Below are 27911 nucleotides of genomic sequence, written 5' to 3' on the forward strand. Positions count from 1 at the left end.
AGACATTCCACCCAGTCAAATGGCTCAAGCAGTCACTCACATTCAGAAACTGCTAGAAAAAAAGTCATCCAAGAGGTCCCCCGAGACTAGAGAGGGTTCAGAACTTATTCAAGGTGCTTTTTGGTTCCAAAGAAAACAGGGGACTTGAGACCAGTCCTGGATCTTAGCAGATTGAACAACTCAGTTCATTGCAAGTTCCAAATAGTCACGGTACAGTCCATACTTCCTTTTCTGGAACAGGACGATTGGATGTGCTCTATAGATCTTCAGGATGCTTACTACCACATAAAAATGGACAGATGCTCCAAAAGATACCTATGCTTCCGCCTGGGAGTCGGTCATTACTAGTTCAGAGCACTGCCCTTTGGTCTTACCACTGCCCCCAAAGTGTTCACTTGTCAGTGGTTGTGGCTCACCTGAGACAAGGATTCAGGTGTTTCCTTATTTAGACAGCTATCTCATATCTGCCCCGACCAGGCATCTACTTGTTCATGCAAGTGACTCTGTTCTTCAGCTTTGTTCAGAAGTAGGCATAACCACAAATTACTGAAAATCTCATCCGGAATCCACTCAAACATTAGAGTTCATAGGAGCTCTGTTGGACATCAAGCAGATGATTGCCATACTTCCTTCTTCCAGGGTCTTAACAATCGGAAGACAAACTTCAAGGTTAATCAGAAAATAAAAGGTGGCAGCACATCATGTTCTACAAGCCTTGGGCTCAGTGGCCACAGCAGTTGTGTTAGTCCCTCTTGCCAGGTATCATATGTGAATTCTGCAGTGTTTCCTGGCTTCTTAATGGTCAATACTTCATCAACCAGTGTCTCATCAGATTCTGATAATGAACATATGCAAAAAGGATCTCTCATGGTGGATTTAACAGGTGACTCAAGGTCGACCTCAACCACAGGCTACGGTAACCAAGGATGCTTCATCCCAGAGAGGCCAAGCTCCACATAAACATCCTGGAGATGAGGGTGGTGCTTCTAGTGTCACTGGCATTTAAGTCCGTTCTTCCTTTGGGACAGTAGCAATTCAGTCAGACAACATGTTGGTAGTATGGCACATAAAAAGGGAGGAACCAGATCCTACCCTCTAGGTCGAGAAATGCTCAGGGTGTGGCAATGGCAATCTCATCCAACCGCTTTCTGATAGCAATGCACATTCCAGGAAGGTCCATCATCATAGCAGACAAGTTGAACAGAGACACCCTCATGCCTCATGAGTGGTCCATCAACCAGAACATAGCGGAGAAAATTTTCCACACATGGGGCCAGTCTTTCTGTGATCTCTTTGCCTCTCCCCTAAATAACAAATGCAGGAGCTTCTTTACCCTAATTTCCCCACTGGGCCGGTCCCCGAGGGATGCTCTAATACATGATTGGCCTCCTGTACTATTGTATGCCTTTCCCCCCATTCCATCGATTCCCAAATTCCTTCAGAAAGCCAGCAGGTTGAAGAGTACCTCGACATATCTGCTTTCTGTTCCTCTGGCCTCATCTACTAAAGTCCTAGATACTGGAACCCCTTCCAGACCTACTGTCACACCCAACAGGAATGCTTCATCCCAGCCTTTACAGCTTCAAGCTGACAGCTTGGTTCCTCCAGTTCCGTTGATTGCCAGACAACCTATGCTCTCCTCCCTGGTCCATCGTATTCTAATATCCTCCCATAAGTCGTCCACTCATAAGCTATATAGGAGCCAATGGACGAGGTTTGTGATCTGGGAACAACATAATATGGATCCCATCACAGCTCCCATTCACTTCATTCTGGAATTTTTGGCTCACATTTTCAATAATGGAACCATGGCGTCTACTTTTAAAGTTCAGTTAGCAGCCATTTCAAATTTTCACATTAGGATAGACAACTTATCCTTAATTTCCAACAAAGTTTGCAGAGTCTTCTTAAAAGGGACCGTGTTGTTGACCCCCCCCCCTCCAAATATCCCTCTCCTCTGTGAGATCTAAATATGGTTCTATGCCTGATTGTTCAACCGCCCTCCGAACCTGCAGCATCTTGTGATGTTGAGTTCCTTTCATGAAAAACTCTTTTTTTTTGGTGGCTGTCTCATCGGCAAGACAAATATCAGAAGTTCAGGCTCTGTCTTCCCAGTCTCCTTATTTGGTTTTTCATAAAGACAGTCTCTCTGCGTACCAACCCCTCTTTCATGCCCAGAGTTGTTTCTCAAGAAGATATTAATCAGGCTATACATTTGCCTGTTTTCTTCCGTAATTTTACTAATGAGGGTGAATATATGTACTACTATTGTTGGATGTACATAGACCATTAAGTTTCTCTTTACATAGACCAAGTCCATTCGGGCTCATTATACCAGGGCTATGGCAACATCTGCAGTCTTTCAAAAAAATGCCTCCTTGGATGATATTTGCGCAGCAACCACTTGGGCAAACCATCATACCTTTATCACTCATTACATGTTAGATTTGGTCTCCAGGGGAAGGGCCTCATTTGGTGCAGTAGCCTTGAGGAATATTCTCCCTCGAGTCCACACAGGGTAAAGGTAGCTGGGGACTCGATCCCATATGTGAGGATGAGATGAAAAATTGGCAATATCAGACAAAGAAGTTAGGTACTCACCATAACGTTTCATCAGTAGTGTCGATTTTTTTCCTCTCTTCTCACATCCTCTCCCTCTACCCACCTCCCCTTCCACTGGTTCCCTGGTTGAACGGGAGGGATTCTAAAGGATTAGATTGATCTTCCTTGTACTCCAGAAGTGGTCTTCTTTAGGATCTTCTAGTGTGTTAAATACTAAAATTTCTCCTTTCTCTGTATATCTCATTATAGCAAACAAGATCTGAGGTAATGGGGATAGATGCATTGTGGGTAAGGGGAGGTATCCAAGAGCTTCTTGGTTGCCACGAGCTTGCTAATGGCCGAGTTGGATTGGATCTGGGCCCCCTATTATGTGAGGAGAAATGAAAAAAATCGACATTACAGATAAAATGTTATGGTGAGTACATAACTTCTTTTTTTGCCGGTTAAGTTACTTATGGAGTACACCAAATTCTGAATCACAGACCCATATGTAATTTGTTACATATATGCTCACTGCATCATTGTGCAGTATTCATAGACCTGGCCACAGTTTAAGTTTAACTTAGAAACATAATGTAGTAAGCCATTTTAGAAACATAATGTAGTAAGCCATTTTCTGTTTCCCGGTGCATCTTAGGAGCACATGATCTCAGCTAATTTGCTGCAGCATGGACAGTATGCAAGCAGGGGCTGATTAGTGATTATAGGGTGCTGTCACTCAGGAAAAAAATTACAAGGCAGTTTATATCAGAAGTTTTGAAAAGTACAGTAGTGACCAAAAGAAATAAACCTGAATAGGTTTGAAGTGTGTCTAGCATCCTCTGCTTGCCATTGTTTGTTGTTTCCGTTAGCCATGAGTTGGCAAACTTTTCTGAGTTTGTCTTCTACTCTTACAAGATGATCACCTGTCAGATAGTTTTGTGTGTGCAGAATGACACTCTTAGTGATATTAGAGCTTCTTAAATAATCAGTATGTAAAGTTTCTATGCTTATCTGAATAACCATATCAAAAATCTGCATCAGTTTACAAGAAGTACTGTGAGAAAACACAGAAGGACTGTGGCTGACCAAGTTTGCAGATGACTGCAAACTGGGCACCATAATCGACTCTCCAGCCGACACAAGCATCCTCCAAAAGGGCCTCATAGAAACAGACAACTGGTGCCAGAGCCATGGCCTCAAGCTAAATGCCAAAACGTGTATAGTCATCCCCTTTGGCAAAAACAAAGTGCCCTCAAATTACCACATAGGTGGTAATCCATTAAGTACGGAAGTAATTAGGGACCTGGGGACCCAAGTTGATAGCAATCTCTCATTTGACAACCACGTGGCCAAAGTGGTTAGAAAAACATTTTATATAGCCCACCTAATCATGAAGGGATTCACATCTAGATCAGGGGAGGTCATCGCTCATCCCTCATCAGGCCCATAATTGAGTACAATGCCCCTTTTGGGATGTACCTTACCAGACACCTGCAGCAACTGGAAAGACCCCAAAAGTACCTCACCAAGAGGATCAAATGGCTCAAACAGATGCCATATGCTGTCTGGTTAAAGAAACTCCAGCTCTACTCAGTGGCATACCGCCTGTTCAGAGGCGATCTGTGCCTGACGTATAAAGCCATGTCCAACCCGGAATTAATGGACATGCTGCACCTCAGAAAATCCAAATCCCATCGAGCTACGCGCTCGAGAGACTTGAACCTCAGCACTGAAATAAATATGACATGCTGGAGGGACAGATTCATAACCCAGAGGCTCCCTTCACTCTGGAATAAAATCCTAGTCCAGGTTAGGCAGAGTCCCTCATTGACTCTCTTCAAGAGGAATCTTGATGAGTTGATGGGAGATCGTAGGTTTACCCTGGGTATCACTTCTGTGTCACTGTTAGACAGAGGCACAGTATACTAACCTCGAAAAAGGGCATATCAAAATAAATTTAAAATGGGTGACGAAAGCCAAACACATTCTGGCTAGGCTTATAAATGCCCTAGGGCAGATAGCCTAGTATGAACCTATGAACCTAAAAGTAGGGGGGAGTAAAGCTATGATGCCAGTGCTGAAGATACTTCCTTCTGCTGGTTACTAGTCTTTTGAGTGATGCTTTTTGCCCCAGATCCCAATAATTGCCTACTTCTGCCATAACCTGTGATAGTAACTGGCTTTTGAGTGCATCATCTGCATTGCTTATACATATGTATTAGTTATGTTATATGTTTAGGGCCTGATGACATTTATGTTATCTTTCTTGAGAAGCCTTCAGTAGTATTGGGCAAATGTTTTTGTTTAGCATTATGACAACTTTCAGGATTCAGTGTCATTCAGCCCCTTGTTCTCATATGGGCTCTCATTGTAGGTACCTCTTCCTAGAGTAATCAGAGTTCTATAACTAGTAAGTCAGTAATAAAACCACTGCTGCAGCTAACATTTCTCTGCACATATTTAACCAGTGTACATTTCTGCCTAGGTGAGGACACTCCGAATGCACTTGTTCACAGGAATTCAGACAGTCTGCCTGGCTGTACTGTGGGCTGTAATGTCGACTGCTGTATCACTGGCATTTCCATTCCTGCTTGTCATGACAGTTCCTTTGAGGCGGTTTGGGCTGACCCGCATATTCACAGAACGAGAGATTCAATGTGTAAGTGCATCTGTATATTAGTTCATAAAAAGAAAATGTGTCCATTCTTCAACAGTATAACTCCTAATATTTTCTCCAAAATATTTTTGTGCTCTTTCGTAATGCTTGAAATCATATTTTGAAAGCGTTAAGATAAGAACAAGTAAGTTTGTCTTCTGTAATACTGTTTTAAGGTCAAGCAGAAACTACTTCAAAGAGATGCTTTGTCTGCAGTTCTTTATTTATGGTCTCTGTTCATGGAGCATGTGAAATCATGAGAAGGAGCAAAAAGCCTGTTGATGCAGCATGTAGATTGTTTGGTAAGGAACCAGCCTCCCAGAATTTGATTTCATTCTCAGCAGCCTGGCTTCCCTTGGGATGTCAAGTAAAATGTCACCTTTCTCTGGAGAGGGTAAGGGCTGAGTTCACTACCTGACTTTGATGAAAAATGAAGTTCAGAAAGCAGTCTAGCTTACTGGTGTGTTTGGGGAACATCAGCTAACATCCTTCTACATCCTTCTTTGTTAATTTTGTTGGATACCCTCAGCACTTCTACAGAATCCTGCAGCCAGATGAAGCGAACCAGCCCACCACAGTCCCCACACATGGCTGGCAGAATGCCACCTCTTGGGTTACAAGTGATAATTCAATAATGGTATTTGGGAAAAGAATGAGAAGAAAAGAAGCGTCTACATAAGAAATTAGTTTGCCAAATATTACTTTGTGCATGTAAGCCACAAGTTGGAAACAGACATTTGAAAGGCCTGTCATGTATAACAGGTAGGAGTAATAGCGCTGTCATAATGGCTACACTGTCAATATCATCATAGAAGATGATAAAAAGCAGACCGTAACTAAACATATTAAGAAGTGCAGTGTGTGCAACACCGACACAATCCCAGTTGCAAACATGTTGCATCACAAACCATGCTGACACACTCCCAGTTGCAAGCATAATACATCACTTATAATCTAACCAATCTTTTTCAGTCAAAGATTACATAGCTCATTTAAGTCCCTTTAAACCTCATTCCTCCTTTGTATGTATTGTTTCCATAATTCCCTTTTTTTCCTATGTAGTTTGCACCTACCCTTTTCTAAAGATCTCAATTCCAGTTGTTTCATCTCTGTTAATATATTGACTACTTCTAGTATAGTTGGTTTAGATTTTGATTTCCATTTTCTAGTAATTGCTTTTTTTGGTAGCCACGTTTATTAGACACAGCAAGGCCTTACCATGCCTAGGCAATTCCAATTCTGTCTCATAGCTGAGAAAATCATCTCCCTCGTCAGACCAATCTGACCATGCAGCATCTCCGAAAGTCCATCCAGCAGGGAATCCCTAAAGTCCACCAATTCACCACACTCCCTGAAAATATGTTCCCAATTACCTGTTTCTTCCCCATCACACCTCCAACATTTGCCATCTGCCTGAGGGAAAAATTCTCTGGCGTCTACTTGGGCTATAGAAATATCTATGCAATCATTTCCAAGCAAAAATCTTAAATCTTCTGGATTTTGTTGCATATTTGGGAGACATACATATATCCTCCCATTGTTTCCTTGTGAATTGCTTATCCAATCTCTCTCCCAATCCTTTCTAACCTCCTCTGATTGATTCTTATGGTTATCATGCAATATTTTGTATGCTCTACTAATTATTCCTTTTTTAATGGCAGCTTCTGTTCTAGATTCTTCTAAAACCTCTACCAGTACTGGTCTTTCGTTTAGGACTTCTGTTTGCCTATACTCTGTTGTCAATCCCTGATAGGGAAGGGAGTCTCTAACCTGCAGTCCAAATAAATTCTTGGCGTCTTCCCAGTCTATCATCTTTGCCACTCTAGTTATTTGCTCCCAGTACTTTGGTTCCTTTGCCAGTTTTCTCCAGTAAATTCCAACCCACACTTGTCTGTTGTCTATATCCCTAATTGAAGTAATTATTGGCAGAATCTCCTTTCTCCAATCCTATGTTGACTTAGTTCTTAGAATACTTTCTGCTACTTTATGGATATAATATTCTTTATGATTATTTATATCCTCCTTAAAGGCTTGCATCCAAAGTCCCAGTCTCTCCTTGCTTCTTGACCCCCTGTTTTAACATCATCCCTTTCCACTTTGAAATGTAGTTTTTTTTGCTTCTGCTATGTACGAGTCTTAACTGTGTAGTTCTGAAATACCCTTTCAAATTGGGTAAACCCAATCTGCCCTGTTCTACTGGAAGAATCAGCTTATTCCACTTGACTTTTGCTGTCTTCTCTTCCCAGGTACATTCCTTCAGCTCGTTATTAATTGCTGTCCACAACTTCTCCTCTAGTTGATAAAAATATGCCTGACATGTATAAGACTAAAGGGACTAAAAACATTTTAAGTGCTTGTATCTTATTATCCATATAACAAACCTTCCATTTTCTTAGTTTTTGTATTATCTTAGTCTGTTCCCACGTATCCTTAGCTGCCACACTAGAATCATTTTTAATTCATACTCCTAAATCGTTTGAAAGGCATGCATAAATGGGCATGCCTTCATTGAAGGTTGAACATCGAGCTGGCACCTCGGCGTTCGTTAAAATCTACTGCCAATCATTAGCGGACCAGAGTTCCACTGTGGCGACCCCTAACCGAGAAAAGCTAAAAGACAAACAACTCCTCCTCCTAAATACTTCATTTTATCATGTCCCTATAAATATGACTATTCCTGAACCAATTTGTGTGGGAGTACACAGTTTACCTGTGTTGCCTTTGTTTTAGCTTCATTAATTTTATATCCCAAAAAGATCTGAAACTGTCTCAAAATGTTCCACAGCACTGTAATGTTTCTTTCTGGTTTTGTCCAACCACAGGCAAGAGTTATGTATTTAATGTTAAAGCAACTTGCAACAGTGAACATCTTGTATATCTAGCATGCTGCCACCTTTGCTCCTGTTTCTATATAGGCAAAATTGATCAATGCCTTAAAGACAGGTTTTTACGTAATTTATGAGATATTTGACAGAAGGATATGAAAAATGCACTGGCATCTCATATCAGCTTAAACCCAACCCATTATTTAGCTTTAATGCCATAGAATGTGTGCCGATAGGACATAGAGCTGGGGATATTCAGAACAATGCTGAGATTCGTGAAATTGGGTGGATAAATAACTTGAGATAACCGCCCCCAGGCCTAAATGTAATGGACCCCACACAGTTCGGGTTTATAAAAGGCAGATCATGTCTCCTAAACCTGATAGACTTCTTTGAAGCAGTCAGCAAAGCCATAGATGAAGGTAAGGTGGTTCACACAGCCCCTCTAGATCTCGCCAAGGCGTTCCACACCATCCCCCACTCTGGAATTATAGATAAACTCATTAAACTAGGTAAAAATCCCTATGTCACAAGATGGGTTGCCAACTGGCTTACTGACAGAACCCACACTGTGAAAATAACAGACTCCAAATCAGACTTCAGACCAGTGACAAGTGGAGTACCACAGGGTTCAGTCCTGGGTCCTGTCCTGTTTGGTATCTACTTCTCTGAAGTACAGGCTAACACCGAAGGTCTTTGGTTAACTAGGTTCGCAGATGACTGCAAACTAGAAGCAATAATCGAAACTCCTAACGATGTGGACATCCTACAAAAGAGACTCACTGAGACAGATGCCTGGTGTCAAAGCCATGGCTTCACGCTCAATGCCAAAAAGTGCATTGTCATCCCCTTTGGTAAAAACTCTGTACCCATGAATTACCACATAGGCAGTAGTCTACTTAACACCGAAAGTGTGATGAGACCTTGGGACACTGGTGGACAGTAGTCTCTCCTTTGATCACATCGCCACAGTGGTGAGGAAATCCTTCTACGTGGCACACCTCATCACAAAAGGTTTCTCATCCAGAAACAAAGAGGTCATAGTTCCCCTCTACTCATCACTCATTAGACCCATTATAGAGTCCAACTCCCCTTTTGGTATGTACCTCATAAGACATCTACAACAACTGGAAAGGCTGCAGAAATACCTTACAAAGAGGACTACTAGCCTCAAACAGATGCCCTACGCAGTCCATCTCAAACAACTCCAGCTTTACTCTGTCGCATATCGCCCACTCAGAGGCGATCTGTGCCTAACATATGAAGCTATGTCAAACCCAGAGCTGTTGGACATGCTCCACTTAAAGAAATCCCAATCCCTCCCGAGCTACACGCTCTAGGGACATAAACCTTGTCACCACAATAAACAGAACATGCTGGAGGGATACATTCCTGTACCAGAGACTTCCCATACTCTGGAACAGACTGCCTATGTATGTCAAACAGAGCTCCTCATTAGCACTCGTCAAGAAAAATCTTGGTGATTGGGTGGGAAATAGGAAATTCACCCCAGGGATCACTTCTGTGGCTCTGCTTGACAGGGGTACAGGAAAAAAAATTATTGGGTGGCAAAAGCCAGGGCACATTTTTGGCTAGGCTTATTAGGCCCTAGGACCAATAGTCTAGTACCTACCTATGAACCTATAATGGTTCCATTGAAGCCTATTCTGAAGCAGAAACATCTTTCCATTGGTTAAAATTGGAGGTTTGTCTGCCTCCAGCAAATGATTGACAACCTGTGGTAGGAGGGATTAATAATGCAAGGAAATCACCTGATTGGTGAACATTTGTTTAAGGATATGGAATGAAGGCACAGGAAGTCACGATCTGAAGAAGGCAAACCTTGTTTGATGCTTCATCTATTTTTAACCTTTGTGACAGTTTTAGTGAGTTTTTACTTCATTTATTAAAGTTGGAACATTTTAATCGTGGTGGTGTACTCAATATTCTTTTACCTATTTTTAAACTCCACCTTAATTTTATCCTACTCACTAGCTGTATTTGCAGAAGAAATTTCTATCCTCTCTAACCACTCCTGAGTAAGCTCCACTACCTATTCCTTAAATTCCTCTCTTTTCAACAGATAAGTGGGAAAGCGCCAGTGTTTCATTTTTATTTCATTACCCTGTGCTTTTATTTTGTCCATTATTGGCGCATGATCTGAAATAATTACTGGGCCAGGCCACGATGATGCAGTACTTAGCGTTATCGCCTCACAGCAAGAGGTTCTCCTATTCGATTCTTGGCTGGAGAGCCTTTTGTGTGGAGTCTACATGTCCTCTTCATTGTTGAGTGATGTCTAATGATATGCAGGCAGGTGCGTGCTTGAATGGGTGTGCCTTCTTTGAAGGTTGGGCGTTGGGCTGGCAACTTGGCACTGCAAAAATCCACTGCCAATCATTAGTAGACCAGAGTTCCGCTGTGGCGACCCCTAATCGGGAAAAGCCGAAATACTATATATGTCTGAAATAGTTATTGAGTGAGTATCAATACCTTCAGTTAAATGCACATGTTCTTGTGAAATGTAAATTGTCTAGCCTAGCCCAGTTTTTATATCTTGGGGAATAATGTGTAAATTGACTCCAAGCTCCTGTTACTGAATTCACATCTTCCATGCCAAATATTTTCATAAATTTCTTCAATAGTCTACCCTCCTTTGTTATATTTTCCTTTCTGGGACCCCCAGATACATCTTCACTGCTGCAAATCAAATTCCATTCCCCACCTATAATTAATATTCCCTGTTAAAAACTGATCATTTGTCCCAGAATTTTCTTAAGCTTCATTATAGCAGTTTAAAGTGGAATGTAAATACATGCCAGTGTAATCCTCCTCCCTTGCCATTAGCCCCTTAGCACTACAAATCTGCCATCATTATCTTTTTTATTACTATTGGAGCTCCTCTTGCAATTAATACAAGTGCTCTTCTTTTCCTTTGTCCCAGGTATTCCGCTGAATAACCATCCTGAAAACCTTTCTTTGTCAAATTCACATGTTCAGTTCTTTCTAATTGTGTCTCCTGCAACATAGCTATTTGCACTCTCCATCTTTAATATAGTTCACTACTCTTTCTTTTTGTATTTATATGTGAGGCCATTACAAAAAGCAGTATTGTATTAAAAAGTTTATTCCCACCGTTTATGTATAACACCTTTTTTGTTAAAGTTCCAGCTTTTGTGTTACATGCATACATTGTTTGGAAGGTTGAATTTTTCTACAGTTGTTTCTTACCATATCCATTTGAACCTATATCACATCTTATAAAACTTTTTGTTTTATTGAAAGCCCTCAAACAAAAAAAAAACACTCCCCAATACCCCTCTAAAACCTAGTAACTTAATACTAATGCAGAGAACTATGCACACCTTCAAATATTGAAATTTTACCCTCCTAATAGGAACAAAAGTCTCAAACTGATAGTCACACACAGACTTGAGTTAGCCTAAAAGAAAAGTTATCCATGCTAAGACGCATGGTGCAGCCTGTGCTTCTACTAAGTGCTGATTGGTTTTGTCTTATTTTTATAGCTATCCCAGCTGGGAACACCCCTGAATACTTTCAGAGAACATTAACTACATTGAGAAAGCCCCTGAATGCTTTCAGAGAACATTTCCTAGCCAATGTCTCTCCACCAGACGGTAGCCAATTTCTCTTTATCAGATTGTTTCCATGGAAACATGAAGACCAGCTGCAGAATTGTTACTGAGTATGCATGTATTTCTTAGAAAAAGGCCTCATATTCAGTGTTCTCTTTCATTTACTTGCTCTCTCTTAAAACCTGTTACTAAATCAGTCAATCCAGTCATTCCCCCATGCAAGAATGAGAAAAAGCACATTTATTATTCTTTTATTATACTTTTTAACTAGGCCTTTTTTGTTGTTGTGACATTGCAGTGCCTAAATTTCTTAAACCTGAACAAGAAGAAAGAAATGAGAAGGGAGAAAGAAAAGAAAAAAGGAACAGCCACACCTGTTTACAATTCCCGTTACACTTAAGGATAACTGAAAAAATAACTTTACTTTGTAGCATGTAAAGAAAACCACATGCCACAAAATTAAAAATATTAAAAAAAAAAGCGCTTTACTTGGTTAACTTTCTCCCTCCTCTTTCCCTCCCCAAAGCACTTTTCTGAACATTAATGATATGAAGTAGGGCATGTGCTTTAGAGTCCCCCACAACAAATTCTGAAAAAGTCCAATATTCCCTGTCATATTTCACAAATATAATTATTGCATTGTAATCTCATATTAAGTTACTGGTTTTATTACTGTTCATCTCTGAAACCCTGTCTCTGCTTAACTTCAAACGTACTCTCGATTTTTCTAGTCAACTCTCATGCTCCCTTTCTTTTCTCCAACATATTCTATTGAAAACTTTGAAAAGGTTTCATGGGTACAGTCCCCCCGTGGTCTTTATTACCAGGAGAACAAGAAGCAGAATCTCCTTCTGTTTCACAGCTTACTTTTTGTTAAACAAATGATCTGAAGTAGGCAGACTTCATTTGTCTGCAACCTGTGGGTATCGGATCCAAGCCGGCAGTTCAAAAGCTTTAGGATCCGAACTCCTAGCTCCTCCCTCTACCCATAACCCCTTGCCAAGCCCTGACTGACCTCAGATTTTCGTTTGCCGCGTTCGAGTAGCCAACGGATTTCACGAGCTCCTAGTAGCAAGTATTTCTCTTTGATATTGTGACAGAAAAATTTCCTTTTTCTTTAAAAAATTTAGTTAAGAGTGTGTGCTTAGGCTTTTCTCCTCCCTTTAGTTTAATTTTTTCTACGGGTTTTGCGTAGTTTTTGAGTCTGTTTGTGTGTGTTAGTGTAGGCCTGTTAGGGTGTAGTCATGGCAGAAGCCCCTAAGGCTGTGTTTTCGAAATGTACCGAATGTGGCCACAAGCTTTCTCCAGCTGATGGCCACACTCAGTGCGTTAAATGTCTGGGGGTTGAACACCTGTCATCTGGTTGTACCATATGTGCAGGGTTCAACCCCCAGGCTTTAAGGGAGCGGAGGTCGAAGTTGGTTCTGATGGGACTTATCCCTCCTGGATCGGCTTCGGCCTCTGCCCCTGCTAGTCAGCAGCCCTCCCCGGGTGCTGCGGTCTCCCTTTCCCCGGCAGGGACTCAACCTCCCACCAAGAAGCCGGAGGATAGGGAGACCAGGAGACAGAAAGAAAGGCACAAGGAGAGGCACCACAAACGGCGGGCCGATGCCTCTGTCTCGGCCCCTCCATCTAAGCGGGCCTCTCCTGTGGCTTCTAGCTCTCCTCCTCCTTGTCTCCATTCCCCCCGGTTCTCTCCTGGACCCGAGGAGGTGGAGACTAGTCCTCCGAGGTCACCGAGGCGGCACTCTAGGTCCACCTCGGTGGCCTCATCGAGGTCTACCTTCTCTATGTCTGAAGCGGATATGGACCGGATGATGAGGCGTTTCATCCAGGCCCAGATGCAGATGGGAGTGCTCCTGGCCCCCCCCATCCGGGGGGGGGGCCTCGACCCCATGTTTCGCCCCCATAGCTCCTTCTCCGACCCTACTCCCGGGTTCGGAGCTGTCGGAGCCGGGCAGAGTTGGATCCGGGGGTGGTTCGGATCCTATTGGTCGGCGCACCTCGGATCCGATCCATCCCTTGAGTGCTTCGGGTACTTCGGACCCGACCTCTCGGAGCCGGGGGCCGAGCCTCGGATCCGAGGGAGCTGGTGTGTCTTCCGACAGTCTCGGCGCCGGCTCTGATCCATGCATCGGATCCGAGTGGGGGTCGGCTCTCGGGGCTTAGAGAGGTCGGCTCCCCCTCGGCCTTCGACGTGGTGGAAAGGGTGCTGTTGAGGACTTCCGGTCCCTGTCTCGGCTCTACCCCGCACTCCCTCTCAGCTGGGCCAGGCTCCCATCAGCCGGTCCCAGGGACAGCCCGCCTCGATGTCCCAAGTAGTTCCCTTGGAACATCTGGGTGCTGGAGAGGACTCCTCGGACAGACCCCCCGAGGAAGTGCCTCGCAAGCGCAAGTGTAAGAGGAGGCACGTGGACTCCCCTGAGTCCATTACTGAAGACACAGACTTGGATGAAGGGGAGGGCTCCCCAAGATCACCCCCAGAGGATGTCTCATTTGGAGACATTATGGAAATGTTAAGGATCAGGGGGGGGTCTGCCCCCAAGGCCTCCTCAGACGAGTCTGTGTTCTTGGAGGCATTTGAGGCGGGCCCATCTACCTCTTGGGTGTCCCCTCCTGCCGATCCTCTGGTGGATCTTATTGCCACCAGAGCGTGGAAGGACCCGGACACCGTTGAGCCTATTCCCAAGCACCCGGATCGTATCCTTAGTCCCCCTGCAGACCGCACGCATTGGAGTAAGGGACTCCCAGTAGATGCCATGATGATGGCTGCAGCCACAAAGAGGGAGTTAGCTCAGGAGAGTCCCTCTATGCATCCCCCGAGCAAAGAGACCCGCTCGATGGATCGCATTGGGAAGCGAGTCTTTAGTTCAGCAACCTTCTCTTTGAGGGGGCTGAACTACATGGCACATGTCATAAGGATGCAGCGAGACCTGATTAAAGAGTATGCTGCATCCCCCCAGAGTCCATGTCGGCAGAGGACAGACACGTGTACTCCACCCGTATGGCCACTCTCAGAGCGGTTTCTAATACTTCTATGCGGCTACTTTCTCATGCAACTGAGGGAGCCGCTAGAGCTAGCGGATTGGGCCTCGTCATGAGGCATCAGACCTGGCTCCGCCACTGTGACTTCGCAGAGCCCTTCAAAGCGACCTTCGCGAATGCCCCCTTCGATGGTTCTGCCCTTTTTGGCAAAGCAGTTCGCGAAACGCAGGTCCAGAGCAAAAAGGACGGGAAGATGCTGTCTGCCGTCGGAGTCCGCTTCTCAGCTCCCCAGAGGTCCTTCTTGAAGAACCAAAAGGGACAGAAGAAGATGTGGTTCCGGAAATCGCAGCAATCCCAACCTGCTCCGGACAACCAGTCCTTCCGTGGCAGAGGAGGACAAGGGGGTCGCCGTCCTAGAGGCAGAGGGGCTCCTAGGAACTTTGGGTCCAGAGAACCTTTCTCTGACAGACCCACGCAGCAACCCTGAGGGGTTGCCCGGCCGCCCATCTCTGAAGGTGGTCGGGGGGCGGTTTTCGAAGCACCTGACAACATGGGAGTCAATCACGTCAGACCGTTGGGTGCTTCAGGTGATATCCAGAGGCTATTCAATCCCCTTTCACGGAATTCCCAGATCCCAAAGCCTCCCCGATGTACCACCCGATCAAAGGGAGGCAGCAGCTATCGAGATCGCGCAGCTGCTAACAAAAAGAGCCATCCAGCGCGTCCCCCGAGATCAGACCGGATCAGGGTTTTACTCCAGGTTCTTCTTGGTGCCAAAGAAGACGGGGGACTTAAGACCGATTCTAGACCTGTCACAACTGAACCTGTCTGTAACCAAGCAAAAATTCCGGATGGTCACCTTACAATCTATCCTCCCCCTTTTGCGGGAGAACGACTGGATGTGTTCCATAGACCTCAAGGATGCGTACTACCACATTCTGATGGACAGGCGGTCCAGGAGGTTCCTTTGCTTCCGGCTGGGATACAGTCACTACCAGTTCAGGGTCCTTCCCTTTGGTCTCACCACTGCCCCCAGGGTGTTTACCAAAGTACTAGCAGTGGTAGCGGCCCACCTGAAACTCCAGGGAATTCAGGTGTTTCCATACCTGGATGACTGGCTCCTCACGGCGTCATCAAGGCATCTGCTGTGCTCAGCCAGGGACTATTTCCTTCACATAGCCCCTCGGCTGGGCATCACCATAAACAAAGAGAAGTCTTCACTGAATCCCACACAGCTTATAGACTATAGGAGGAAGATTGGACACAAGAAAAATGCGGGCATTCTTCACCCCGGATCGTCTGTCCAACCTGAGGTGTCATGTCGCGGCCATCTTACGACCTGCTCCGACGGCAGCTTCGGTCCTGAGGGCCCTAGGTTCAATGGCGGCAGCCATTCCGCTTCTTCTTCATGCTCGACTACACATGCGGATTCTTCAATGGACCCTCCAGGTCCAATGGTCCCTGCTTTACTTCCCTCTCAGCAGCCCGATAGCTATCAGCAAAGCATGCAGGAGCTCCCTTTTTTGGTGGCTCCAGTCAACGGAACTCCCAACAGGGAGACCTTTCTGTGCTGCTTTCCCCCTAGCCACGGTGACCACGGACACTTCTCGCCTCGGGTGGGGTGGACATTCAGTGGGCAAAATTGTCCAAGGCACGTGGAACAGTTCAGAGACCTCACTGCATATAAATGTCCTGGAGATGAGGGCGGTGCTATTAGCGTTGCAAGCACTACACAGTCTTCTCCCTGCAGGGACTATTGCTATCCAGACGGACAACATGTCAGTAGTCTGGTACATCAACAAACAGGGGGGAACCAGGTCCTATCCCCTTTGGCGAGAGGCCATGAGAGTCTGGGAATGGGCAATCTCCACCAATCGCTTTCTTGTGGCAAAGCACATTCCGGGAAGGTCCAACATCCTAGCGGACAAGCTCAGTCGCACCATTCTTTCCCCTCACGAATGGTCTCTCAACACACTAGTAGCGAAGCAGATTTTTGCCGCCTGGGGGCAACCCTGTTGCGATCTTTTTGCTTCTCCCTCAAACGCCAAATGCGACAGTTTCTTCGCTCTATTTCCCCCATTCGGGGAATCCCTGAGAGATGTCCTGGTGCATGCTTGGCCTCCCGGTCTCCTTTACGCTTACCCTCCACTGCCTCTAATGCAGAAACTTTTGCAGAAAGCCAACAGTTTGGGGAGCAAAATGATTCTCATTGGCCCGTTCTGGCCTCGTCAATCTTGGTTCCCTTTTGTGTAGTCTCACAGAGTGAATCCGCCCTGGATTCTAGATCCGATTCCGAATCTCATCTCCCATCCTCAAGGGCTTCCAATTCCGAACCTTCACACCCTGAAATTGACAGCCTGGCTGCTCCAGTTCCATGACTCCCGGTATCTCGTCACCAGTGAAAGCCATATTAGTGGCAGCCCATAAACCTTTCCACTAGGAAGGTTTATCGAAGCAAATGGAAGAGGTTTTCTATTTGGGCAGAACATAACAACCTTGACCCTTTTTCTGCACCACTTTCGGCGGTACTGGACTTCTTGACAGACCTTTTTCAGCAAGGAGCAAGCTCTTCCACGGTAAAGGTACAGATGGCAGCTATTTCCCATTACCATGTGAGTCATGACTCAACAGCTCTCATGGCTGAAAAATTTGCAAAACCTTCCTCAAAGGTGCATTTCTCTTGAGGTCTCCAGTTAAGGAAGCTATACCACCTTGGGACTTATCTCTAGTCCTGCAGGCCCTAACCGCTCCCCCCTTTGAGCCTGCAGCCTCTGTGGATTTGAAATACCTTTCCTGGAAAACTGCTTTCTTAGTAGCCATTACATCAGCTAGAAGAGTTTCTGAACTCCAGGCTTTATGCATCAAACCACCGTATCTTTCCTTTTTTCCTGATAGGGTTTTCCTCAGGTCCAATCCTTCCTTTCTACCGAAGATTTCTTCAGAATCCAATATCAACCAATCGATTAACTTGCCAGTTTTTTTCCCCAACTATAAAAACAAAGGAGAATATAAATTACATTCTTTAGATGTTCACAGACAGCTCCGTTTCTATATTCACAGAACAGCTGGTTATAGGAAATCCGATCAACTGTTCGTCTCCTTTGCAAAATTCGCCCTGGGTAAGGCAGTCTCTAAGGTTACCCTGTCGAAGTGGATTTCTAACTGTATCTTGCAGGCTTATGACACCTCAGGAAGACCAGCTCCTCAGAGAATTACAGCGCACTCTACCAGGGCAGTATCCACGTCTGCTGCTTTTAAATCTAGAGTGCCATTAGATGATATCTGTGCAGCAGCCACTTGGACCTCATCTCATACTTTCATCTCGCATTATAAAGTGGATGTTGTTTCCAGAGGGAGAGCATCCTTTGGCTCTGTGGTGCTCCGGAACATCCTTCCATGACGGCCACCCAAGATTTAGGTAGCTGGGGACTCTGTCCCACAGGGTGCAGACAAATGAAGTCTGCCTACTTCAGATTAAGAAGTTATGTTCTCACCATAACGTTCCATCTGAGTAGGTGACTTCATTTGGATGCAACCATCCCCCCCTCCATCCCCCTGACCTTCTTAGCATTATTAGCCCTGGTTTCTGTTATATTAGTATTTACAGGGCAAACTCAATCTGAGGTCAGTCAGGGCTTGGCAAGGGGTTATGGGTAGAGGGAGGAGCTAGGAGCTCGGATCCTAAAGCTTTTGAACTGCCGGCTCGGATCCGATGTTGGATCCGATACCCACAGGTTGCATCCAAATGAAGTCACCTACTCAGATGGAACGTTATGGTGAGTACATAACTTCTTATTTATATTTCCTCCTTAGCATGTACTGCATCAAAAAATGATTTTGTCCCCCCAGGGAAGAATACCTTGAAGACAGCTGGGTACAGCAGTTTGAATCTCTCGTGCATCGTGACATTCCCTGAATGGTGGAATGAATTTGCTCCTCTTCTGTCTGGTGTGCAATGAGTAATATTTTCCACAAACACTGCTGTCTCCCACTTTTAGTACTTTGTCAGAATCGACTCTTTCTGCTGGTAGGATTGCATCTTTCCTATTAAAGGTCTAGGTTGCTTTCTGTACAGCCAGGTTTGGAGCATACACATGAGGTGCCCTTTCAACTAACAGCTCCTACTGTGGAATACCAGTCCAATTGCTTATTTGTGCTTTCATAAAATTAATGCAGTCTGTTCCTTCCATCTTCTTTGGTATAGCTGAGAATCTCAGGTTTTTCCTCTGTACTCTGTCCTCTAATTCTTTTTTGAAACATCTCTTCCTGAGCAGTCTCTCATTCAGCCAGCATTTTCTTCATTTCGACCTCTGTTTTTTGCAGCTTTTATCATCTCATCTGAATGTCTGTTTAAAGCTTTTTCCATTTTTTCCAACCTTTTGTTGGTTTACTCCATCAGTGTTTTGTCTATTTTAACCAGGTCTGTATGCAGTTGTCTTATATTTATTTTATTTTATTTATTTTTATTTTACATTTTTTACTGGAAAAGTCCGATTGGAGCAAGGTCCATTTACAGCGGAGGCCCGGTGAGAAAAGCGTCATAACATAGTACAAATACAACAAAGGACAAAAAAATTCTGTACAGAGGCATATATGCAATCAGAGCTCCATGTCTTTATATGACAACACATAATCCAGGAATGACAGAAAATTTCTATACAGTGGCATATATACAATCAAGGAGATATTTTCTTGTAGTTTATTGGAAGTAATGTCTGAAGGTTGCATTGCTTTTTTCTGAATAGCTGCAGAACTTTCTCCAGTCAATGTTTCTTCTTTCCTTTTGTAGCTGATTTTTTCCAGGTCTTTTGTATTTCTTTATTACTGGCATCCAGGTAGTGAACTTACTAGCCAGTTACTGAAATGTACCCATAAATACAAATCTACTGTCCTCTGCTGTGTTTTTCACACTGGGACAGCCAGAAATAAGCCGTTATTCAATGTGTAGCTATTTTGGAAGTCCCTCATTTCTTCTCATTTAAACCTATTTCACATTTTTCAAGATGTGTTTCTTCCATGAAAACACTCCAACAAAAAACAAAATACATTTTCAAAATCTGTCCACCCCTTTTTAACTTACAACACACACACAAAACTATGTATGTGTTTGAAAAATTAAGTTTACCCCTCCAGACAGCTGAAGTTACAGGCACTATCTTTTCTAAAATGAAGGATACACATACTAAAATGCATAGTAGAGACTGTGTTCTAAATTACATTAATTGCTGTCATCTCTTTTCTTTTCTCTATTCCCTTCCCAAATGTGAAAAAAACAGTGTGCATACTTTCAGTAAACATTAACTTTCTTTGTAAGAAAAAGTGTAGTTTCTGCCTTTAAATAAATAAAGGTGTTTACTGTTACATTAAATGCACAGAAATACATATGATGCTCGGGAGGTAACTCCTTTTATAAGTGATTTACTTCCCAATGTCAAAGTTCATTAACTTTTCACTAAACTGCCAATATATTTTTAAATGTTGCTTACATTGATACTTGTACATTACACTTAGCAGATAATGTTCAGAGGACTCCTGATTAACTGTTTGCACCTACAGATTTCTCTTAAGTAAAATCAGCTAGTAATGAAAAAATAGCTTGTAACTTTGCAGATACATGAAAAAGTTTGTATAAATTCCACCCCACAGATTTTCTATTGGATTTAGGTCTGGGCTCTGGCTGGGCCATTGCAAAACTTTTATTTTTTTTTCAGGTGAAGCCATTCTTTTGTTGATTTGGATGTATGCTTGGGGTCATTGTTGTTTTGAAATGTGAAATTCTTCATCTTCAGCTTTATAGCAGATGCCTGAAAGTTTTGGGCCAAAAGTGACTGGTATTTCGAACTGTTCATAATTCCCTCCATCTTGACTAAAGCCTCAGTTCCAGCTGAAGAAAAGCAACCCAAAGCATGATACTGCCACCACCATGCTTCATAGTGGGGATGGTGTTCTTTTGGTGATGTGTTGTTTTTGCACCAAATGTACCTTTCGGAATTGTGGCCAGAAAGTTCAACCTTGGTCTCATCAGACCATAACACATTTTCCCACACGCTTTTGGGAGACTTGTATTGTTTTGTAAATTTTAGCGTGGCCTGGATGTTTTCTGTGTAAGAAAAGGCTTCCTTCTTGCAACCCTATCCCATAGTCAAGACATATGGAGAAAACGGGAGATTGTTGTCACATGTAGTACACAACCAGTACTTGCCAGAAATTCCTGCAGCTCCTTGAGTGTTGCTGAAGGTCTCTTGGCAGCCTCCCTGACCAGTTTTTATTTTGTCTTTAATTAAATTTTCGAGAGATGTTCAGTTCTTTGCAACATCACTGTTGTCCTATATTTTCTCCACTTTTTGATGACTGTCTTCACTGGGTTCCATGGTATCTCCAATGCTGTGGAAATTTTTTTGTACCTTTCTCCTGACTGATACCTTTCAACAATGAGATCCCATTGATGCTTTGAAAGCTCTCTGCGAACCATGGCTTTTGCTGTAGCAGGCAACTGAGTAAATGTCAGGAAAATCCTACTAGGACAGCCAAACTTTTTGTGGGGTTAATCAGAGCCTCTTTAATTGATGGCAGGTGTGTACCCAAGAAGACTGAATGCTGTAATTAAATCAAAAGGTGCTTCAAGCAAAGTATTAGTTTAAGGGTGTGCATACTTATGCAACCAGCTTATTGTACATTTTTATTTTTTTATATTTTTTCCTCTAACAGATTTTTTGTTTTTCAATTGAATTGTACAAGTTATTGGTCCAATTAAAGGTGGGAACAGTTTTGAAATGGTTTATTGTGGTTTTTCTTTTTTATATCACAAAACCTGGCATTTTAACAGGGGTGTGTACACTTTTTATATCCACTGTACAGCAGTCACTGATGAGACTTCCCTCACCTCATATTTAAATTACTTTTAACTGCACACTATATAAAACTGCTTTCTAATATAATGTGCTGTATACATTGTGAAATATTTATACAGATATTAATAAGAAAGTTACGGCTATCTTTTCAGTATCCTTTTAAGTATTAATGACATCAAGTGGAGTGTATGATTTATACTTTACACACCAGTTTAACACCATCAACTTAATTCTAGTCTGTGTTGCTAGACCACATTTCACATCTATTCATATATTAAGTGAGATTGATGCTTTATAGTCTCCCATTTGTTCACTAATTTCACAGTGTTAATATAAAACACACAAATTCCACCAGCAGACAAAACACACTAGTAGCCAGAAACCAAAACTGAGTGCAGAAAAAAGCACCAGTGTTGAAACACCGCAGTCACGTGGCTTCTTCAGACCTATAGCGAAAGCGCTTACCAGTTTGTATATGTATTAAACTTAGATTTATTTCACCTGCTGTTTGCTGCCTACTTTACCTTTGGATATTTTGAAATGTGACTGCTGTTTCCACACTGGTGCTTTTTTCTGCACTCAGTTTCAGTGTTGCTGGTCTTCCTGATCATCTCTGTCTCCCAACAACAGTCTCTGGTTCAAGTCCAAGATACTCCTAATTCTTCTAGTCAGCTCCTGTGTTTTTTTTTCTCTCTCAAGCATTTTCTTTTGGAGCAGTGAAAAAGGTTCCACTGGCAAAAGTGCTTCTGAGGGCTAGGTTATTAGAACATTGAGAAGCAGGTCCCCTTCAGCTTGTTGGCTCACTCTTTTTTGGATGAACTGTATTTGCTTAGTCTGTTTTGCACCAAAAAATGATGTTGATCCTCTTGGAAGAAAATATTCTGAAGCTGTCTGGATACTGCAGTTTGAATCTCAGACTTGCCTCTTGACGTTCCTTGATTGCTGGTATACATTTGCTTCTTGTTCTGCCCGGTCTACAGTGAGTAGTCATTTTCCACAAATACTCAGGTGTCCCCAGTTTTTAATGATTTTCCCTTGTGCCACAATTTTGTCAGGAACAACTCTTTCTGTTGGTATGGCTGCATATTTATTAATACAGGTCTTGGCTGCTTTCTCGTGGCTAGATTTGGAACATTCTCATCATGTGCCCTCACAGTAAATTCTGCTCCGGAGCATTAGTCCAGTTGCCTATTTTTTTACTTTCATAAAATGGATACCGTCTGTTCTTTCAGTTTGTTTGATACAGCAGAAAATATCAGATTTTCTTTGTGATCTCTCTCATTCTTATTTTTTGAAATGGCTATTCTTGAAAAGCCTCATTTTCAGCCAGCCTTTTCTTCATTTCAGACTCTTGTAGATGTATCAGTTTATCTGAATTGAATAGCTGGTTAAAGCTTCTATATTTTTCCAAGCCTTTTTATTTGATGTTATACATACCTTCAGTGTTTCATTTATTTTGAACACTTCTGAGGACATTTGATTTATTTTTTTCCTCTAGATTACTGGAAGCCATCTCCTGTACCAAAGCTAAAACCTAAACTGCTTTTTGTTGAACAGCTGTAAAATTATTCCCAGCCTGAGTTTGTTTTCTCTTTTTCTGGTTGATATTCTCTTAATTTCTCCACATGTGTTCTTTGCTGGCATCCATCTAGTGAAATTACTGGCCAGTGACTGAATTTTATCTAAATGGAAAACGTACTGGTTTTATTTTACAGTTTTTGTTTTCTCACTGAGGTAACTGTAATCAAGATCAGCTTTTGATTATTTTGCAGCTGTCGTAGAAGTCCAAATGCATTTAAGGTATTTAACCCTCTTAGGTGAGGTACAGGATCAGAAACTGTGGAGACATCGAGAATGGAAAGAGATCTAGCAAGCCAGGATAGCCACAACTAGAGGAAATTTGGCCTTAAACAATGCAATACTGTAACAGGTAGCAACAGCCTGTAATCTGTTGTAAAATACACGACCAGTCAGACTTCTAAAAAACAAGGAAGAATCTAATAGCCATACAGAAGACTAATCAGTACCAGAGAAATTTTTGTCCAGCTGCAGTCTCAGCTTGGAACATAATGTAGAGGAAGATGTATGGTTGTAAGAGAGTACCTTATTAGCAGACAGAAATATTGGATTAGCAGTAAATGACTGAAAGGCATTAAGTAATCCATAGTCTCACAGCCTGACAGAAGAAAGTCAGCCTAAGAATGTTTTTGTACTTATGTTGTGATAATTTAATAAAGGTGTTTAAAAAAGTGTACTTAGCAGTCTTGTTTCATTCAAACCTACAGTTAAAGAGCCTCTGTACCCCTTTCTGGAATATTTTATTCTAATTCACAAATACTGTGTTATCATGCTTAGTAAATGTTTAAAAGCAGACATCTGATTAAAAATGCCATATGTGGAATTATAGGGCATGTCAGCCTGAGAGAAAGATAATACGATGTCCTTCTATTCCCATGTTGCAGTATTCATAACCTTAACGTCCTGCCAGTATACAAAGGCTTTAGTCACTGCAAGGTACGTGGGTTGTGTAGCACTTATACAGCCTCTGGCCATGATGCCTGTTACCGCTATGTCCTGCGTCCTGTAATGTGACCGCCAAGAAGTCCACCACGTTCTTGCACATCCTACCAAACTAAAGAATAGTCTCAAAATATCGTGTTGGACACTGGTTCCCATTATCTGCACTGGAGCAACACTTTATCATTAGAGGAGAAGTGTGGATCCCCTAGGGTAATTATTCAGGAAGACACCAGCACCTTCAGATTCAAATCCCTCCTAAGATTCATAAATCCCACGTGGCTGCCCAGTTACCCAAGACCCAAGCTCTTACCAGGCTTAAGTAGCTGCCTTCTGTTAGGCCATCCCACCCTACCTCCACCCAATCCCACTTCTAGAACTAGATTAAGTTGTCTTGTGGTTTCTTTCAGTTTTTATGCAGCTAGGAAACAAAGCCTGATAAGTCCTCTGTCTGGAGTCCATTCTCCTTTTTTAATTTCTCCAAATCATTTAGGTTTCTAATACCATGATGGGAATGGACCCCATTCCTAAGTCAAAGTGCGATTAATGTTCATCAAATTAGTATTGTTTCAGTCTTTGATGTCAGCCAAATGTGCTTTTTGCAACACCTGCAGTGCACCCAGTAATGACTTCTCCTGCAATTTGTATGGGGTTACAAGGATTGGTAACATATCTAAATACAATCGTAGATTCCTTTTTATAAGACCCGTTGCTCCTACTACTATTGGAACTGTGTATCTTTCTTCCACATTGCTCTTGTTTCTGCCTGCAGATCTTGATATTTTACGACTTTGTGTGTCTCTGTACATAGGACACTGTAGTCACTGGGTGTGGTGATTTCAATGAGCAATGCTACTTTTGTCTTCTTTTCTTGGACCATTATGTCCGTTTTTCTAGCATCTGTCTTTTGAACTCTAGGTTATGGGCGATCCCATGTGGTGTAAACTTCATTTTCTATGATGCTCTGTGGCTCATGTTTCCAGTGTTTTCCTGCCACTTCAATACCATAATGTCTACACAATCCCCAGTGCAACAGTCTCGCCACATTATTATGCTTTTCACTATACATTAGTGTGTCACAACCAGCAACTAGATGCGGGACTGTTTACAATTTGGTTTTACAAAACCTATATTTGTTTCCCCACATGGTCAATGGACTTTGTAAACCATCATGTACGTAGTTCACTATCTTAAGCCGCCAATATTAATCTTTCATCTCTTGGTTTGAATTCACCTCTCCTTAACCATTCCTGCATTCGTTCCTGATCAACATGAGTTTCTTCCAGAAGTTTTCTGTACTTGCAACTATATTTATTATGCATTATCCATATTTCTTGCCTTCTCATCTGGTCCTTCACCTTGTATTCTTTCTTTTGTTTTTTGGCACATTCAGTTGCTGCCTGATTTTTATCTACTTCTATTTTTATTTCCATTCCTGCTTGATGCCAATATGCTTCTGCTAGATTAAGCAGAGAAGTCATCTTAGATTTATTCTCCTCATGCTTCAAAACTTTCATTACATTTGGGTCTTCTGAGGTCAGCAGATGTGTGGAGTCCCACGATTGCAGGTTTATACGTGTAGTCAATTTCAAGAAGGCCCATCCCTCCTTCGGAACAGGGAATATATAATCTTGGTATACACTGATTTAGATCATTTGGTGAGCATGAAACATCCTTCTTGTTTTAATATCTAATCTATCAAACACATGTAAATTAGGACAGGAAGACCAAATTGGTTTATAGCTTGGATCTTGTTCCTAGATGTCAACTCTGTTCTCATGATTAATTTAAGTCTTCTAAAGTATTCCTTACTGAGTTTTATTCACATTAGTTCATGTTGTATTGCTGATCCTTCATCAATTCACAAATATTTATACACTCCCTCTTGCTCAAGTTCTTTTTTCTATCACATTCTTGTCCCAAACTGATATGATGCAGTTTTCCTGCTTTAAAGGTTGTTTTTGAACATTTATCAAGACCAAATTACATTCCAATATCATCTGAAAAGGTTTTGACAACCTGCAGCTGTGCCTTCAGTTTTTCATTTGATGAGCTATACAATTTTAAATCATCGACAAAGAGAAGATGAGAAGTCTTTACACTTTGTTGTTTTCTAGGAGCTAAATTATAGCCATGGCCTAAGCTGTTGCGTAAACTGCTTAATGGGTTAAGGGTAAGACAGAATAACAACAGTGACAAAGAGTCACTCTGGAATATCCCCCTTTGAATTTTTATCCCTGGGATAATCATTTGTCCTTTATCATGGTTTAATTGCAAAGTGGTCTGCCACTGTTCCATTCTCCCAAAAGGAAAAGGGGAGATGTCTCTTGGGAGATCGAGATTCCCCCTGACTCTGAGAGGGAGTAACTGGATTATAATTCACAACTTTCCTGTCCTCTGGCTTATAACATAACACAGTGAGGACACTTTGGTCTCTTACTGCCCCCAGTGGGCAGGTCATTTGTTGGTAGCAGTCTTACTCATTAAGGAGCACTTCAGATGGCAGGAAACAAATGTTTCTTCTTCCCAGAAAAAATACTTGGACCTTGTTGGAGTAGTGCCTCCTTAAACCTGTATATTCCTCCAGTCCAGGAAGCCCTCTCTGATGTTTTAAGAACTACATTCTTGGAACCAGCCTTTCAACCCTTTCCCTCCACCCCCAAGAGCCTGACTGTATAGAGTATAGGTCCCTGACAAATATTTGTATAAAAACCCTATTGCATGTCTAAGTACTACCCCTAAAATCGCAAAGGGAGGTAGACTGTCTCCAGGAATGTAATATTCTTCCTAATTACAGAAAAAAAACAGACTGCTTCACTGATTTGGGAAAAGAGTATACACCTCAGCATTATTGTCTTTCAGGGTACTACCAAACCCATATTCTGAAGTACCAAGAACATGTCTTCAAGCTTCTCCAGGATGCTTGTCGGGGGCGGTGCAGTATGAAACACCGAAGGTAGATCTTAACAAAGCCTAGACTTAGACATCTGACAAATAAGCACTGAAATGTGTGTATGAAGTGGTGAATACAGCACTCCGGGCTGTTGCTACAGGGTGGGTCATCAGGAAACATTCTTGATTTAGAACTTAGTCCCTCTTCAAGCATGTGATGGTTACAACTCCTTATGCCCACATGGATAAGGGTTTGCTGTATACTGGCGATCAAGCAGAAAACTCTGGAGCTGGTTAAAAGTCAAGCTTCAAGTTTCACCTTCTCCCATTAGTGTCCCTCAGAGGTCATAGAAATTACCTTAATACTTTTGAGGGATTAAATATCAAGCCAAATAACTTCTAGGAGACTTCAGTTGCCCAAGCAGACTGGCACACTTAAACCACTAAAAATGGATATGCTTTGTGTTTCCTAGACAAATAAGATGCAGTGGAGCAAATTGAAAAACTTACCCACAAGAGGCTGTAATGTCCTTGACCTGGTCATTTCCAACCTAACAGGAACAGTACAATCAGAGATTCCCTATGAAAAGAAGCAATTGATAATTTTCAACCATGTCTGCTTCATATCTGACCACCTGTTTGGAAGCCTAATCCCAGTTATACCGCCCATCAAGGAAGAGTCTTCTTATAGATTAATACAGTAAGAACATATCTGTTAAATCCTGTGCAAGTCTCCTAGAAAAGAAACCATTCTTCCTAGTAAAGGTCACATGTCTTCTGTCTTTCAGAGGACTGTTCCCTCACTTTCTACCTTCTTTATCAGCATTTTTGCCCCTTTGTAGCAAGGATAGCTGTGCACCTGCCCTATGTCTACTTGTTCCACTGCTGTCTAGCTCTGCTGTCTTTATATATTAATAGAATGCAGTACAAAAGAACTCTCCATCTGTAGATCTACAGCATGAAACTGTGCAGGGAAAAATGAGAAGCTTGGTATTAGAAAGCAGTTTTTCTTACTAATCTAAAAACTTGCCTATGTAAGGAGAAA

The 27911-nt window shown here is 42.5% G+C and overlaps 1 protein-coding gene across 4 annotated transcripts in view; it reads left to right on the forward strand.

Moving 5' to 3' along the window:
* SLC4A2 (solute carrier family 4 member 2) overlaps positions 1 to 27911 on the forward strand; it is a 2370566-nt gene that overhangs the window by 2334235 nt on the left and 8420 nt on the right. For all 4 annotated transcript variants that reach the window (XM_044067584.1, XM_044067586.1, XM_044067587.1 and 1 more), the window contains one exon: positions 5030 to 5203. In XM_044067584.1, coding sequence (XP_043923519.1) covers positions 5030 to 5203 — 174 coding nt within the window. The remainder of the gene's footprint in view (positions 1 to 5029; positions 5204 to 27911) is intronic.

This window comes from Protopterus annectens, chromosome 3.part1 (assembly GCF_019279795.1).
Source record: "Protopterus annectens isolate FY-2018-M chromosome 3.part1, PAN1.0, whole genome shotgun sequence".
NCBI classification, from domain to species: Eukaryota; Metazoa; Chordata; order Ceratodontiformes; family Protopteridae; genus Protopterus; species Protopterus annectens.